This window comes from Physcomitrium patens, chromosome 23 (genome assembly GCF_059467195.1).
Source record: "Physcomitrium patens ecotype Gransden chromosome 23, ASM5946719v1, whole genome shotgun sequence".
NCBI classification, from domain to species: Eukaryota; Viridiplantae; Streptophyta; class Bryopsida; order Funariales; family Funariaceae; genus Physcomitrium; species Physcomitrium patens.
In genome coordinates, this window is record NC_143432.1 from 12,024,721 (window position 1) to 12,042,792 (window position 18,072).

At 39.9% G+C, this 18,072-nt stretch overlaps 1 protein-coding gene across 3 annotated transcripts; it reads left to right on the top strand.

Moving 5' to 3' along the window:
- The first annotated feature begins 13,827 nt into the window (after positions 1-13,827).
- On the top strand, positions 13,828-17,675 carry LOC112275953 (tubby-like F-box protein 6). Of its 3 annotated transcripts, none has more exons than XM_090246499.1 (5): positions 13,828-13,940; positions 14,269-15,160; positions 15,471-15,558; positions 16,086-16,215; positions 16,363-17,675. In XM_090246499.1, the coding sequence occupies exons 2-5, from the start codon at positions 14,630-14,632 to the stop codon at positions 17,123-17,125; spliced, it is 1,512 nt and encodes a 503-aa protein (XP_090102625.1). In that variant the 5' UTR covers positions 13,828-13,940; positions 14,269-14,629; the 3' UTR covers positions 17,126-17,675. The 3 variants fall into 3 exon arrangements, with proteins under 3 accessions (XP_090102625.1, XP_090102624.1, XP_024362543.1); XM_090246498.1 differs by having other exon boundaries at positions 13,844-14,102; XM_024506775.3 differs by having other exon boundaries at positions 13,844-13,940; positions 14,579-15,160.
- Positions 17,676-18,072: the final 397 nt, after the last annotated feature.

Genomic DNA, 18,072 nt, shown 5'->3' on the forward strand with positions numbered 1-18,072 from the left:
CTTGAAAATGACGGGCGGATTACAAGGTGTGAGGGATGAAGTGGATGCATTGCTATTGGCCATTTGTATGAACTTATCGTTCAAGTGTAATTTGCCTACTTAAACATGGAACTTGTGGAGGAAACCGGAGTAGGGTCCTGTGAAAGTGTTGCATTCAGAGCTCAAAGTTGCTATATTGTGGTCTAATATATGGCTGAGCTAGAAGAGTCTTGTTTGCAACAGCTTTAGTGGCAGGTAATCTTAGCTAGATGCATTTTGAGTTATGTTGGTGCGGAAGTGCACATGCCGTTTGCGACATCTTATGTTGTTGTGATCTTATTTTGACCAGCCCATCTTTTGGCCATGCTTGTGAATGCTATTCTGAAAGTGGTAGTTGCCTGTCAGATGGATAAGCTTTTAGGGGTTTTGTTTCCTTGATTAATACAACATGGAACTACATATAACGGACATGCTGTATTTTTTGTCAGTAAATTGATTGATGGCATTGAACTTGGAGAAGGTAGGATTGGCTACGAAACTAGCTAATGTGGAGAAGTTACAGGAGACAACGGGTGCGCTTAGAAGACCTACTGGCATACATGGTGAGTTAGCAGTGAAGGAACAAATGTTGCATTATATCCTTGTATTCTACGTCAAGTGTGGAGTAAATACTTGCTTAAGCATCTATTCTAAATTCTGTATTATACTGACCATACATGGCTCAAAGTCTACCCTTAAATTTATAAGTATATCTTGTTCTAGACAGAAAGAGAAAGCATGTATTTTTCACAAAATCTAGTCGCTAAAATCAACACGCATGATCGAGTAAAATACTAGTCGATATTACCATGAAAGCAAGTCTGCAAGGCATGGTGACAAGGCTCCTAAAGAAAATTTTGTTAATTTATGCATGTACTTTTAGATATATTCGATTTTCGAATTTAAAAAAAAAAAAAAAAATACCAAATCACATGTCGTGATTTTATATATATTTCTCCAACAACATGCTTCAATTCTAAACAATATAAATCAAAAGATGCATGCATAAAAAGTTGGAGTTTAGAATCAATGTTAGAGTGGATGAAAATTAAAATTAAATAGAAATAAGAAAGGAATCACAAGATGTTGATGGAACTATTGTGAAATTTTAATTTAGACAAAATCTGAAATACAGAAAAAGAAGCAAGATTCACTAAAATATGACTTTAAAAAATTGGCTTAAAAATTTGAGAACATGATTATGTCATTATCTACATTGTGTATGCAAAGTGTTGAGAATGTTTAGAAAGAACCAAGAGTAATAGTAAGTCATACACACACAAGAGTAGTAGTAAGTCATACACACACAAGGATTTTTAAGGAGAGAGAGCTTCATACACACAAAAATCTATTGATCTGGTTGTGTCTCGTACACAAGAAGAGAGAAGATAAGAGGATGAATAGTACTTCTCCACTAGACTCTAAATACTGTAGCTATAGTAATTACTATAGTCTACAGTAAATATTATGGAGAGCGTCGGCTACATTTAATGATCTCAATACTCCTCCTCGTTTATCATAATATTTACAGAATATAAAATTTATATAGATTTATGATCTATACTTCTCTGTGATCTTGTAAGATCAAGAATTGTTGCCTCATTAAAACCTTATCTAGGAAAATCTTATTTTATTTGAGGACAAAACCATACATGAAGGAAAAAGAGTACAACATCATTTTCTTTAATTATTTAAAGAGCTCTTTAAATTTTTTATTCAAGAAAAGCAAGTCGCCGCATATCAATGCCATAAGTAAGTCAATGATGATTACTTAATAGGAGAGCTTTGGTGAAGAGATCAGCAAGGTTATTTGTAGATTTAATTTTCTTAGTTATAAGTGCTTGATCAATAATCAAGTCATGAGTATAACTAAAATACTTTGGATCAATATGCTTTGTCCTGTCGCCTTTAATGAAACCAACTTGCATCTGTGCAATACAAGCACTATTATCTTCATGCAAGATAGTTGGAGAATTATCATATGAAAATCCACAGGTTGTTTGAATGAATCTATCAATTGATCGCAACCAAATACATTCTCGAGATGTTTCATGTAAGGCAATAATTTTTGCATGGTTGGATGAAGTTGCAGTTATTGTTTGTTTCACTGATTTCCATGATATTGCAGCTCCATGTCTTAAAAATACATATCCTGTTTGAAATTTAGTTGTTGCAATATCAGATTTATATCCTGCATCACAATATCCAACCAATTTTGGATTTGTAGATTTTGTATAATATAATCCCAAGTCTTCAGTACCTTTTAAATAATGTAATAAATGTTTGATGCTATTTCAATGTCGTAGTATTGGACGTGCACTATGTCTTGCAAGAACACTAACTGCAATTGCAATATCTGGTCTTGTAGATGTAGCTAAATACAAAAGTGCTCCAATCGCTGCGAGGTATGGATATTAGTCTCCTAATATTTCCTCCTCCTCCTCGCATGGACAGTATGGATCATGACCATCACGACCATGTCCAACCATTGGTGTGGACAATGGATAAGCATCATTCATATTAAATCTTTGCAAAATTCGTCTAATATACGTTAGTTGGTAGGGAAAAATGCTACCATCTGTAAGATGCATAATCTGAAGACCAATGCAGAAAGTTATTTTTCCTAGCATTTTCATCTCAAATTCACGTATAAGTAGGTTTGTAGCTGTAACACATGCAGATATAGTGCCCACTAGGTTAAGATCATCAACATATACAGTGATGATCACAAAACCAGTTTTATCTCGTTTGATAAACAAATAAGGGATTAGTGGATCACTTATAAAATTATTTTTAATTAAATAATCTTGAAGACGTTGATACCACATTCATCCAAATTGTTTTAAATCATACAAGGCCTTACATAATTCAATACCACGATATTTTTCTGGAGCAGGTTGATTTGGAGTTCTTGTTTCCAAGCCAGGTGGAACTTTCATATAAATATTTGCATCAAGAGAACCATATAGATATGCAGTAACTATATCCATCAGATGCATCTCAAGGGTGGCATGAACTGTCATTTCAATAATATATCGAAATGTAATTGAATCCATGACTGGAAAATATATAGATTCATAATCAATGCCAAATCGTTGAGAAAATCCTTGAGCAACAAGACGAGCTTTATAGCAGGTTATTTGGCCTTGAACATCTCGCTTGCATATCAATACCATTTTATATCCCACAGGGCGAGATGTAAGAGTGTCTATAATTGGACCAAAGACTTTCCTCTTACGCAAAGAGGCATACTCTTTCTCAATAGCAGTTTTCCATTTTGACCAATCAGAGCGACGCATCGCCTCTTCGATGGTTTGAGGTTCAGGATCGTCTTCCTCGCAAGAAAGGGCTTCTATAATCATATATGCAATTGATTCATCTACCGTAATAGATGGTCTGTCCTAAATATCATCTGTAGCACAATACAGAATAGATAATTCTTTACTCAACTTATTCTTATTCCTTCCAGTTCCAAGAATGTTTTTCATAGAAATTGAAGGTACATTATGGATGGATATATCATCATGAATTGGTAGTCCTCCAAGATAAGTGACAATTTCTTGAGAAATAATACTAGGATTAGTTAATTTTATAGCTTTCTTCTTACGTGGTTGCTTATCTGGTCCACGAGTTCTTGTCACGGATACAGAAATACAGACTCGAGATCTAACAAGAAGTTCAAAAAGAACTGACAAGAACTAGATTAATCAGATGAAAACAACACCAGAGAAGTGAACTAGAGCTCCAAGAGATGTGTTGTCGAGACTGAAGAACTCTTCAGCCTCGATTCTAATATATACTTCTATTTAGGAAGCTTCTCAAGCAACTTCTACTAACTAGGAAGCTTCTAGAAGGTTCTAGAGACTTGCTTCTAGAAGGTTTTAGAAACTTATCTCTAAAAGGTTCTAAGGACTATGTCTCTAATATCTTCTGCTAACTAAGAAGCTTCTAGAAAGTTCCAGAGACTTGTTTCTAGAAGGTTCTAGAAACTTGTCCCTAGAAGCTTCTAAGGATTATGTCCCTAACATCACCGCCTCCTTTAGCTTTGAGGTCTGTGAGAAGCAATGTTGTTGATCAATACCAACGCAAGAAAATGAAGATCTGTCGCATAACGTCTGCTATGAACTCCAACTGTTGTTCACAAGGCAAGTGGTTCATCGGCCCTTGAAGCCAACGGTAGTGGCCCACTCTTTCAACTTCTGACCAAGCATGAACTTTTGTGTCGTCATTATGAAATTGTCCAGCAAACACCCCTTCTGGATGACCATCATAAGCAGGCTCGGACTCAAATACAATCACCAGTGATCGGTTACTCGGTATCCTCCATCATCATCATGGTGTAGGCAGTTCTTCATCTCGGAGTCGCCTTTGTGAGCTAGTCGGTTGAGATAATCTGACTGGCATAGTATCTATCTCTTGGCTATCCATATCAGAAGACAAAACTATGGCTACTGAAAAAATTCTATTTTATCTTGGAGAAAATAACTACATCAACTACGAATTTTGGTGGTGCTCTCTCCTTTTCTTATATTCTTGGGTGAGCAAGCTTCAGAAGGAAGCTGTCATCGAACTGGCTTAGGTTTATGAGGATGTTGTTGATAAAACTCTTGTACCTTTTGTGGCGCATTGGCAAGATTTTCAGCTGGCATCCGCGTTCGCTCATTAATGTCGTAGCCGCACCAATGAACAAGATACTCCAACTTGCCCCACCTTCGCCGTGAATCCAGTACCTTTTCAACCTCGTATTCCTTGTGGTTCTTGATCTCAATACTAGGTGGCGGACATTGTATTCTTTCTGGAAAAGATGACTCTCGATAAGGCTCTAACAGAGAAACATGAAAGACTGGATGTACCTTCATAGAAACTGATAATTCCAGACGGTACGCCATTGGATTGATTTGCTTCTGGATGATAAATGGTTCCAATCTTTGATAGTCCAACTTATCACATGGTCGCTTGGTCTTGATATTCTGTCAAAGAAGCCATGCTTTATCTCCAATTTTAAAAGTAGGTGCTTGATTTGGAAATCTATCTGCAGACGCCTTATAGGATTCTTGAGCGGATTGTAATTGAAGCTTCAACGTATTTTGAAGCTCTGATAATTGTTTCGTAAATCCTTCAGCTGCTGGATTGTTATTTGTTGACTGACTCAATAAATCAAGTTTCGAATGATACCCATAGTTAGAAAAGAATGGTGTATATTGAGTCGACGCATGGAGGGTGTTGTTATATGCAAACTCGGCTAGTGACAGATATGTGGTCCAATCGTCTTGCTGATAGTTGATGCTGCATCGTAAGTATTGTTCTAAGACTTGGTTCACCCGTTCCATTTGGCCGTCAGTTTGAGGATGAAAAGTCGAAGAAAGCTTGATATCCACCTTCAGTATCTCAAAGAGAGATCTCCAAAACTTTGATACGAACTGGATTCCTTGATCTGATACGATATCATCTGGTAGTCCATGATATCTATACACATTATTAAGAAAGAGCCTTGTTGTGACTTCACTGGACGATGTCTTCTTACAAGGAACAAAGTGCGCGATCTTTGTAAGCCGATCTACCACAACAAAGATGCTGTCAAATGAATTCGATGATGGAAGGTCCGTGATGAAGTCCATGGAAACTGAAGACCATAGTTGATGTGGAATCGGCAATGGCTATAGGAGTCCATAAAGGCGATGCCGAGGATTCTTGGATCTTAAACAGATGTGGCAGGAGAGGACAAAATTTTTCACATCCTTCCACATTTGGGGCCACGAAAAATCTCGAGAAATAAGCTCCAAGGTCTTGTTAAATCCAAAATGTCCCGCAACTAAAAAATCGTGGCAAGATTGAAGAACTCAGAGTCGTGTTGGTCCTTTTGGGATATACAACCGCTCCTCAAAGTATAAAAGATCTTCCTCCACCTTCAATTCGTCGTCATTGGCACGCTTCTTGATGTCAATGGCTACTAAATCTTTAATGGTCGCGACACGTATCTGATTGAAGAAGTCAGCATCAATTGACACAATAGTAGCGCAAAGCCGAAATTGCTCTGACTTCAACAACGTCGTACATTGTTGATCAAACGTTTCTTCTCCAACCTTTGGTACAAGATACGATCTCCTCGATAAGGCATCAGATAGTCCTTGCTGCTTTCTAGGTTGATAAGTGATAACAAAATTGAACTTAGATAGGAACATACTCCACCAAGCTTGACGTCGATTTAGAACTCGAGCCGACATGAAATACTCCAAATTCTTGTGATTTGTATATAAGGTCACTAGGTGTGCAGCTCCTTCAAGAAAATGACGCCATTCTTGGAAAGAATCCACTATAGCAAGAAGTTCCTTATCGTGGATCTCATAATTGATTTCAACAACAAAGAACTTTCGAGAATAGAATGCAACCAGATGGAGTTTCTTGTCTTCTCCCATTTGTGAAAGTACAGCTCCTAAAGCAAAATCCGAAGCATCAGTTTCTAAATAAAAGGCCTTTGTAAAGTCTGGGTGTAATAAGATTGGAGCCGTAATAAATGCGATTTTTAGGTCTTGAAATGCCTTCTTCGCTAGAGGTCTCTATTCCAGCTTATCCTTGCATGTCAACCGAGTGAGAGGAGCAGCAACTTGAGAGTAATTCTTGATGAAGATCCGATAGAAGTTGGCAAAGCCAAGAAAGCATTGTACGTCTCTCACCGTCTTCGGAACCTCCCAAGACACAATTGCTTCTACCTTCTTGGGGTCCATCTTCAAGCCTTCCGTAGTCAAAACGAATCCCAAAAATTCCATCTCTATTTAGTGAAATAAACACTTCTCCAACTTGGCATATAGTCCTCGCTCGCGTAGTTTCTCCAAGACCAAACGAACATGCTTTTCATGCTCTTCCTCATTTTTGGAGAATATCAGAATATCATCCAAATAGATGACAACAAAATCGTCAAGGTACTCTCAAAAAATGTCATTCATCATATGTTGAAAGACCACTGGAGCATTGGTAAGAGCAAAGGGCATGACATTATACTCAAAATGGCCATACCTTGTACGGAACGCTGTCTTCCACTCATCTCCTTCCTTGATTCATACGAGGTTGTAAGCTCCCCTTAGATCAATTTTTGTAAAAATCCTTGCACGTCCAAGTTGTTCTAAGAGACCAGAAATCAAGGGTAACGGATAACGATTCTTCTTTGTTACCTTGTTGAGGCCTCGATAGTCCACGCACATCCGCAATGAGCCATCTTTCTTCTTCACAAATAAGATGGGTGCTCCAGTTGACGATTTTGAATGACAGATGAAGTTCTTGGCTAGATTCTCGTCGATGTACTTCCGCAATTCTACCAACTCCGTCTGCGATAGATTGTAGATTGAGCCAAAAGGTGGTTGTGGTCCTTCTTGTAAGTTTATGGCGCAATCATATGGTCTGTGTTCCAGTAGCATGTCGACATTTTTCTTTTGAAATACATCTTTAAAATCCTTATATTGCTCCGGTATACTTGTTGTCGAGATCTTCTCCGTGGTAGTTGGAGCTGCATAAATGACAAATGGTGTGCCTTCCTTGGATGATCTTATAAACGCTCTTACTCCAATAAATAAGGATTTCTCTATTCGGGGTTTTCTACTAGGCTTGCTCTTGGGTGGTTTTGTGGAAAAGGTCATCTTCGGCAACTTCCAATCTATAGATGGGTTATGCTTTTCCAACCAGGAAAGACCAAGAATAACAGGATTTGATGGAATTCTAATAATATTGAAAATAATATGACTACTATGGCCCTTAAACGTCACTTCTATAAGTTCTGATTCATAGGTGACACTACCAGACAATAAAGGTCATCCATCTATGACGTCAACGTGAACAAGTTTGGATTTTTGTACTAAAGGGATCTTATGATGCTTCACAAATTCTTCGTCTAAGAAACAAGCAGATGCTCCTGAATCTAATAATGCTAAGGTTCTCAATTTTTGAGGGCCAATAAGTAAAGGGATTGTAAAACAAAGGGCAAGTTGAGCGGAAAGAAAGGAACCTGGTTGTTGTTGCGATATTTCACTGTCTAGCCGCACGGTTCCTAATGTGGCTAGGCATCCTCGTTTTCCTGAATAAATGCACCTCTAGTCTTGATAATACGTCGATTTTGCTTCTTGGGACAGTTTCCAACTTTGTGGCCTTCTTTACCGCAATACAAGCATAGACCTTCCTCCATATGCCGCTTTTTTTCTTCTAGAGTAAGGGATTTGACACGTACCGCATCAATTTGCATGTCCTCTACCTCGAAATGTGAATTCACGCTGCTTGCTGATATAGTTGGGGTGTGGCGAACCATATGTTGTTTTGAACGTTGATCTTGGCAGCGTTGGAATAGGTGGTTGTCGCACTTCACAGCTTGGCTAATAGCTTCGTTGAGCGTTTGTGGATCAGGAAGAGTTAACAGCAAATCCTTCACATCGTCCCTTAAACCCCAATAGAATTGACTCATCAACGCTTCTTCGTCCCAATTGATGTCGCATGCTAATTTCTTGAAGTCCGATGCATAGACTGATGTAGAGCGCATCCCTTGTCGTAGTGATCGGATCTTTGTTGTAACCCATCGAACCTTGTCGTGTTCACCAAATACTTCCGCAAATGCCTCCAAAAAGGTTTCAAAGTTGTTTAGTATGGACGATCGTTTCTCAAACAAAGGAGCAAACCATGATAGAACTTGTCCTGTAAGTGAGGTTCCAACAAGCCCAACACGTGACTCCTCCGTTGGATAGCGTTCGGGCTATAAAACTGTTATCAACCTAATTTGGTTGACGAATCCTCGAAACTTAGAACGTGTACCATGGAACTTGTCCGGAAGGCTAACTCGGGGCTCCTTATGTTGTAGAATCAGCGGTGCTTGTCGAACCTGAGGCAGAGTTGCTTCTCCAAGTGCAGAAGTTTGAGGCTCGTGCAAAATAGATTGTGCCATCCCAAATGCTCCATCATTATAAAGCCTTGCCACGACTCCTTCAATCTGTGCAGTTCTTTGTGATAACGTAGCGAGGGCATTCATGATAGCATCCAACTTGGACTTCGAACTTTTCGTCATACTAATGTCTTGGCCCCCGGCCATTCTAAGAGAAGAACAGAAATGACTCTACAAAAAGACAATATTGGTTTAGAGGAGGGTACTCCGCAACCTCTAAAATGCCTTAAGAGCTTTAAAAAAAGGAATAATCCACTCTCTCTAAGAAGAATAAGACTCCAATATTGTAACAAAAGAAGTATCAGTTTGGAGGAGGATAATCCGCAACCTCTAAAATGTTAATACACTTCCAAGCAGAGGGGTAATCCACACTCTAACAAAGAAGAAACTAGCTCTAATATCTGAGGTGAGTGAAGTCTCGACAAACTGTCACGGATACAGAAATACAGACTCGAGATCTAACAAGAAGTTCAAGAAGAACTGACAAGAACTAGATTAATCAGATGAGAACAACACTAGAGAAGTGAACTAGAGCTCCAAGAGATGTGTTGTCGAGACTGAAGAATTCTTCAGCCTTGATTTCAATATATACTTCTATTTAGGAAGCTTCTCAAGCAACTTCTACCAACTAAGAAGCTTCTAGAAGGTTCCAGAGACTTGCTTCTAGAAGGTTCTAGAAACTTATCTTTAGAAGGTTCTAAGGACTATGTCTCTAATATCTTCTACCAACTAAGAAGCTTCTAAAAGATTCCAGAGACTTGCTGCTAGAAGGTTCTAGAAACTTGTCCCTAGAAGGTTTTAGAAACTTCTCTCTAGAAGATTCTAAGGATTATGTCCCTAACAGTTCTTTTAGTTGTTGTTGTTATAACTTGAGGTATTGTAGTCAATGGCACTGTAATCTGAGCAAGTGCATTCTAAGCCTCATTAATAGAAACTCTTGTAATTCTAAATGCATCATTGAAGCCATCAGGTGTTTCATCCGCGATCCATTTTAAATACAAAATCTTAGCAACTTCAGTGTCTTCCAAAGATGTCCTAGGATCGGGATTCTTTGTAAATGTTTCTGGTGCTTCAAATATGCGTACTTTATTTCTTTGTTGATTGGATACTCCTCCTTGAAGAGATGGAAATACAGTTTCTTCAAAACGACAATTTTGCAAACGTGCACGTAATAATGTGCCAGTTGATGGATCAACAATACGAATAATGCTTGGTGAATCAAAACCAACATACATGCCTTCTTGTTGATGAGCTCCAATGGTACGCCGTTGAGGTTCTGGTACTGGAATCCAAGCACGGCAACCAAATACTCGTAAGTGAGATACATTTGGAACATGACCCGAAATGAGCTCATGTGGTGAAACAATTTTAAGAGAAGAAGGGTGGAGGCGTATTAATGCTGCAACATGTAAAATTACATGACCCCACATAGATGCAAGTAGATTTGCGTGAAGGAGGAGTGGGCGCATAATGAGTTGTATATGCTTTATAAATGACTCTGCAAGTCCATTTTGAGCATGTTCATATAGAACACAATATGTCAATTCGATTTTTGTTGTAGTACAATAGTCTTTAAAAGACTTTGATGCAAATTCTTTTGCATTATCCATACGCAATGTTTTTATAGGATAATTAGGAAAATGTGCCCGAAAGCGAATAAGCATAGATATAAGATTGGCAAACACCATGTTTCGAGTTGATAATAATGAAACATGTGATTGTTTACCTGATGCATCAACAAGGACCAAAAAATAAGAAAATGGTCTTGATGCTGGATTAATAGGACCACAAATATCACCATGCAATCTTTCAAGCATTGGTGGTAATTCTTGTGGAAGTTTTCAAATTGAAGGCCGAGTAATCATTTTACCTTGCACGCATGTACGACATAATTCCATAGAGTCTACATCTGCAGGCTTTAAATTGTGTCCAGTTATACATGGAATGATCTTTCTAAATAATGTGGATCCTAGATGTTCCAATCGTCCATGTCAGAGAGAAATACGACTCTCTGAGATAGATGATGCAAAATTAAATATAATGGGAGGCCGAATCACAATTCGATATAAACCATTTTCTGTAGCAAAAGCTTTTTCAACAACTTTATGGTTCTTTGCAAGAACCAAAACTTCTTTTCTATTTAAAGTGGCGGTCGAGAAGTGATAACCATTAATACGCACATCTCGGTAGCTGATCAGACTCCGAGGTACTGAGGATGCAAACATCGCATGTTTACATTTTATGATGGAACCCGTAGGTAATTTTACCATTGCTGTGCCCTCTTGGAAACAAAACGCATTTGCTCCAGCCATGGTCATCATATTTTTAGTTTGCTAAGTTGAAGATTTTTTAATAAAAAATTGTCTATCTCGCAAGATAGTATATATTGTTGCAGAATCAATGAGCACATCATTTGATTCATCATTAGAGGTTGTATCAGTCATATAAGCCTCTAAGTCATCAACACCAATTGAATCCATGGACACATCCATGGTATGAACTTCACGAGCCTCAGCTCGTAATTTCTTATTTTCTTGGAATATTTTAATAAAATATTCTGAAGTATGGCATGCATATACTAAATGTCCAATCATTCCACACTTATGGCAAGAACGCATCTCTGATTTTTGTTTTCTACTATAATTAATAGTAGAACATTTATTCTTTCCATATGGATAGAAATGGTCTTGACTATGATTACCTTGATACTTATGAGCACGTTTTCCATGTTTATATAATTTCTTCTTAGACTTTGAAATATTAAGTGCATGATATTCAGGAATTGTAGTTCCAATAGGATGAGCTTCCGCATTGTGCAAGAGTAGTTCATTTTGCTTCTCTGCAAGAAGTAGATAGGACATGAGATCAGAATGACTCTGAAATTTCATGTTCCTGAATTGTTGTGCAAGCACAGCAGATGTAGGAGGAAATGTAGAGAGAGTTTTCTCAATCATTTCTTCTTCAGAAATACTTTGTCCACATAATCGTAATTGTGAGACAATACTATACATTTCACTATTGAAAGCATTTAAATTTGGAAAATCTAAGATACGTAAATATGTCCAATTATGACGTGCACGTGGAAGAAAAATGGTCTTTTGATGATCAAACCTAGATTTAAGATTCTTCCAAAGTTCTGCAAGGTCTTCCATTTCCAAATATTGATGTTGTAATGTGGGTACAAGATGATAACGAAGGAAAAGAAGTGCTTTCCAACGAATAGCAAGAGATATAGAAATACTTGTTGTAGGAGATTCTTCAAACATAATGGCATCCGAGAGTTGTTCTGCAAATAAATTTGCTTTTGTCATTTTTGCCCATAATAGATAATTGTTTTCATCCACAATCAATGGTGGAAATAAAAGAGCTTGAAAATGTTGGGATGCATTGGTAATAGTAGGAACCATAGTAGAAGCAGTTGAAGATGTTGAAGCACTCATTATAAATAAATCTATAAAGAAAATATAAGATCAAGTAGAAAAATTGAGTAAAACATACCTTACAATATAAAGTCAAATAAAATGATAAACTTGAACTTGAAAAAACTAAAATATATAAGAGGATGAACAGTACTTCTCCACTAGACTCTAAATACTGTAGCTATAGTAATTACTATAGTCTACAGTAAATATTATGGAGAGCGTAGGCTACATTTAATGATCTCAATAGAAAGGATGAAAAAACAAAGATGACCTGTTCTAAGATAATGCATGTCTTTTTGTTTTTTTATTTTTATTTTTACATTTGACTTTATGCTATTGTTTGTCACTGTGCTTAAAATTCTCAGTTTTGACCAAAGTAATATGTTATCAATAATGAAACAACATCAGAAATTTCATGACTGTCTGAGTCACACTACATTGATTTCTATAGCATTTTATTTAAGATAAATGACTACAATCATTGGGATTTCTGTAATACAAAATGCACTTTTGAATTGCTCACATTATATTGTTTCAACCCTCTTATCCAGTAATTGTTTGTGTCATTAAAATGCAGTACACCTTATTGTACAATAATGTAACAATACATAAATATTCAATTAGTTCCTGATGAAATAGATTTTTATACACATACTATGCATGATACATTTACAGCCGTTTGTCAATTTTGACCATGCAATTATGTTTTGTATGGATTCTTCTATATGAAATATTAGCTTATTTTTTTGGTAATTCTATAATCATGGGATGCACACTCTATCTCTCCTAATCAATACAAATCTATTCAAACAAGTCCAATTATTATTTTATGTTTTTGTCTTAGTTTCCCAAAATAGATATTATGACTATTTTATTTTACATGTTATTTCTCAAAACTCTTGATTATTTTATCTCAGTTTTTATTTTGTTTTATTTGTTTTGATACCTGTACATTTGATTTTACATCTACAATGATCATAGTTCTTAAGTTTGTCAAAAATTACATGTTTTTACACAAATTCTACAATTTTAAAATATATTCTTTGTGTCGTGCAAGTCTCAAGGACTTTAAATCATACATGGTTATGTAAGAAATTTTAGTATAATCAAGTCCCTGTATGCATGTAATTGTAGTGATTTTCATGTGGGACTATTTTCGTTTTGTACTTTTTAATTTTCCTTGGATGTTTTGAAAAACAAGAAAGTTCCATTTGCCCAAGCAAGACATGTTACTGTACGACCAAAACAAGAAAGTTCCATTTGCCCAAGCAAGACATGTTACTGTACGACCAAAACAAGAAAGTTCCATTTGCCCAAGCAAGACATAGACCCATCCCATGGAGGAGGGTTAGACCGCGGAATACGAAATAACCGTGGATTCGACCACGGTTTAAAGAGCGCATCGGAAAGGACGGTGATAGCCCACGACCGTGACACACGTCGCTTTCTGGCCCTGGCCTTCCACTGCTTCGAGGGATTCTCGTTCCTGCTCGTTGTTTCGCTTTTTCTGGCTCTCTTCCTGCTGATGATGACGATGATGAATCGACGGAGCCTCGAGATGCATCCTCTGCTACCCCTCTAAGGTATTTGCTGCGATCTCTTCCGAATTACCTCACAACAGGTGACAAATGCCCTTCATGGTTTCAACGGGAGCGTGAAAAGAAAGCTGGATGGAGGCCCGACGTTCATTCTTCCTGAAGCGGCGACTGATTGTGTCGACATGGTGGTGGTGATGGAGTATTTGGGTCAGTCGATCTATGTCTAGCAATTCGGAAACTGGGTTGGAGGGTTTTTGATGCTCGGAGAGTTGGGTTTGCGCTCGCTCGCAAATTGCGAGCTAGAATGTGCTTGGAGATTGGATCCCATGTCTTGCTGCGTCTGATGCTGTAGAGGAAAACCATATGGATCCAGATCGCTTCGGGAGATACCACTGGGGTCGATAAGCATGTTGGTTTGCGTGGACGTCGGAGTTGGGGGCATGGCGAAAGACGTGTTGACGATGAGGGGGCTGCGGGAAGGAGAAAACTGGTTGACCTAGGTTGCAGTTTGGGACTTCGGTGGTTTGGAATTGGGTGGTAGAATGGGTGGTGTGTACGGGTAATGCTTGTTTGGATGTTGTCGGGGTGGTTTATTGCAGGACATGATGGTTCGTTGTGGGAGATCGTGATCGAGTTTTGGTTGTCGTGGTTGGGGAGTTTGTGATTGCGCGTGATGTGTGAAGGTAGCGGTGCGGAGAGGATAGTAGGGTGGAGGTGCTTGCAATGAGGCATGGATGGTGGCCAACGGGTGTTTGACGGCGCGTGGTCTGCGTGGATGGCTGAGGGTGTGGGTGATTCTGGTGAAGAGAGCGTTGGAGGGAATCTGGTGTGAGGTGAGGTGGTCGGGAAGGCGGTTGCGGAGGTGGAGCATGTCGGGGCAGAGGGGGGGTGGGTCGTCAATGATGCCGCTGAAGAGCCTGATACGGGAGTTTCAGGAGATGAAGGGCGGGATAGGGAACATATCGCGGCGGAGTTTCGAGCTGAAGTTTCCGCACCACCACAAGGGGAGGTCGAGTGGGATGGTGCTGGACGAGTCGCAGCTGCGGGCGGAGCCAGTGGTGGAGCAGAGCTGCTGGGCGAACATGCCGCCGGAGCTGCTGCGGGATGTGATACAGAGAGTGGAGGCGAGCGAGAACGCGTGGCCGAGCCGGAAGCACGTGGTGGCGTGCGCAGCGGTGTGCAGCTCGTGGAGGGAGATAACGAAGGAGCTGGTGCGGACGCCGGAACAGTCAGGGCGGTTGACATTTCCGATCGCGTTGAAGCAGGTGTGTGAGAGAGAGAGGAATAGAGAGAGAGGAAGAAGGGTGTGAAGAATGAGGGATGATTGTGATAATTTGAGTGAACCATGCGGTAAATTTGGTTGTCGGTGCTTGCATATTTTCTAGTTTTGAAGGTTTTGTACATCCTGAAAAATTCTATTTTTGTTCATTAGTGTTATTCAATAAGGATTATCCTTATTATTGAGGCAGTTTGCAAGTCTTTCCTGTTCTTTGTTTGTGCTGGATTTGACGTGTGTTGTACTTCTTTATCCTTGTATTTGTTGTATTCACCCAAATGGTCTGCTGGTCGTTGCAGCCTGGACCCCGAGACAGTACTATGCAGTGCTTCATAAAGCGGGACAGGACGACTTCGACGTATCAACTGTTTTTGGGTCTTCCGCCTTGTGAGTTCCGGTTCACCTACGCTTGATCTGATTTTATTCGCCTGTTTAATGAATCAATGCACGGGTGTTGTAGTGGAGTTTGAAGCCTTCTATGCCTAGAATGTCTCATTACCTGAAACCAGTAACCTTTTATTCTTACTGCTTCAAAATAAGCAGTTAGACGTATCTTTTGCAAACTAGGAACTTTTTTAGCGTCATGCCCATTTACTGTTGTGGGTTTCTATCCTTCTGTCTTGCTTTCTCCTGCACCTGCTCTGGTCTAGTTTGGATGTAAAAATCAGGTATAGGGTTCTGATGGTTTCGCGTCTGATTCTTCTGAAGCTTTTTCTTTGCCATTAGCTCAGATGCCAGTGCGTTGGTTTTATTAATGATTGTTGCAAACTCTCAACTTTACCATTGTAAACTATGTTTGCATAGTCTAGAATCATTTATGGTGTTCAGCGAGTATTTGCAATCCTTCTCGTCTGAGTAGTGCAAAAGTAAGTATGTTCATTTTCTGATTGTGTCTCACTCACGAATTGACGCAGCTCTAGTAGAGAATGGAAAGTTTCTATTAGCTGCAAGAAAGTGTCGACGGGCAACTAGCACAGATTATATAGTTTCTTTAAATCATGAAGATATGTCAAGAGGAAGTAATACATATGTCGGGAAGCTGAGGTATTTATAATCCTCCAAACTTCGCTTCTTATAGAGACCTTTCTGATCCAATTAATGCAATATCTGTGTTTCAATGTTATGCTCATCAATATGATGATATTTCCGGAGCACACTAACTGCTTGTGCGATTTCCCGGTTCACTCGCAGATCGAATTTCCTGGGCACGAAATTTACAATCTACGACAGTCAGCCCCCTCACAGCGGTGTGGTAGCCTCCAACCGCGGCACTCGGCGCTTGGGATCGAAGCAGCTGACTTCACGTGTACATTGTGGGAGCCACAACGTGGCGCACATAGCCTACGAGTTGAATGTGCTGGGCACGCGAGGCCCGAGACGAATGCAGTGTACGATGCACTCAATACCAGCGTCGGCGATGGCGTCCGGAGGCAGCGCCCCGACACCAACAGAGTTCACGTCATGCGGGTTGGAGGAGGCGCACGTTCCGTACTCGAGCATACTTCTGTCTCCGCGGTCGAAAGCGGCGGTGGTGGACAGCAGCGCGTTGGAAAGCAGCGAGCTGGTATCGGGAGTGCTGTGCAAGGAGGAGCCGTTGGTGTTGAAGAACAAGGCACCGCGATGGCACGAGCAGCTGCAGTGCTGGTGCTTGAACTTTCGGGGAAGGGTGACGGTGGCGTCTGTGAAGAACTTCCAGCTGGTGGCTGCGACGACATCGTCGACGACGACGAGTACGACGGCGGGTGAGGCGGCAGCAGCAACGGGAGGTGGAGGTGGAGCAGGTGCAGCGACACCAGCACCGACGAGTTCGGGATCGGACCACGACAAGGTGCTGCTGCAGTTCGGGAAGATCGGGAAGGACATGTTTACGATGGATTACCGGTACCCTTTGAGCGCTTTTCAGGCGTTTGCAATCTGTCTGAGCAGCTTTGACACGAAGTTGGCTTGTGAGTAGGCCGGAGTTACTTCAGGTTGAACCCTCGTGTCATTCTCCATCCATTACCCACAACATTCCGAGCTTCACGCTCTTCTTTCTGAAGGCTGGAGTGATGAAAGCTCTTCATACAGGTGTTGGTTTTTATCAGACAGGGAATGCAACCCTAACACTCAGTGGAGACAGATATTTTATTCTGTTGTTTCATGTTCATGAATCTCTTTCAGGTGGATCATCCCTCGTATTCAGCCTCCAACGCATGTGTGATTGCACCGATAGGAACAGTCCTCTGAAAATGAAGGGTTTAAGCAGATCATGGAATTTCCTAGAGGTTGCGATATCGACTTTGCTTGACCCTGCCGCTCTCAGCCGCGGATGTACGCATGAACTACGTGTACCCACAATTCTAATCTTTCATCTGGTTCCTAGTACTCTCTTGTTTCGAGTTCATCAACGTTAGTGCAACTGGAGGGTACTTGTATAATGATGTCATGATACTGGAGAATATGATATCATGACATCTTTGGGAAGTTTTTGTAGTTCATGAAACTGTTTGACTGATTGTTGCTTATTTGCCTCAAACCCAATTGGTGTTTTCTTTTTGCTGCTAGAAGTTTCCAGTGAATGCTCTATGAATCATAATGGGATAGCTGTGCTGGATATCAGTAGAGCACTTCGAGTATACTCGGACATGAACTCAGAGAGCTCTCTGGATCTCTTCTGCTACAAGCTCTTAACCAAACTCGAGGTTCACCACCTAGTTGCAGCTCCCTCCCCTCTGCAACTACTGTTGTCTAGTTTGTTATCTTAAGTTGACTACATGTGAGCAATTTCGATAGACTGTACATAGCAATTCATGCACATTTGTTTTATTTCTACTTCTATTTTTTAAATCTTACATACATTCACGCTCACATGTTTATATATAGTCATGTGAAACTTTAAGGACAAGTAGTGGTGTTGTGTTT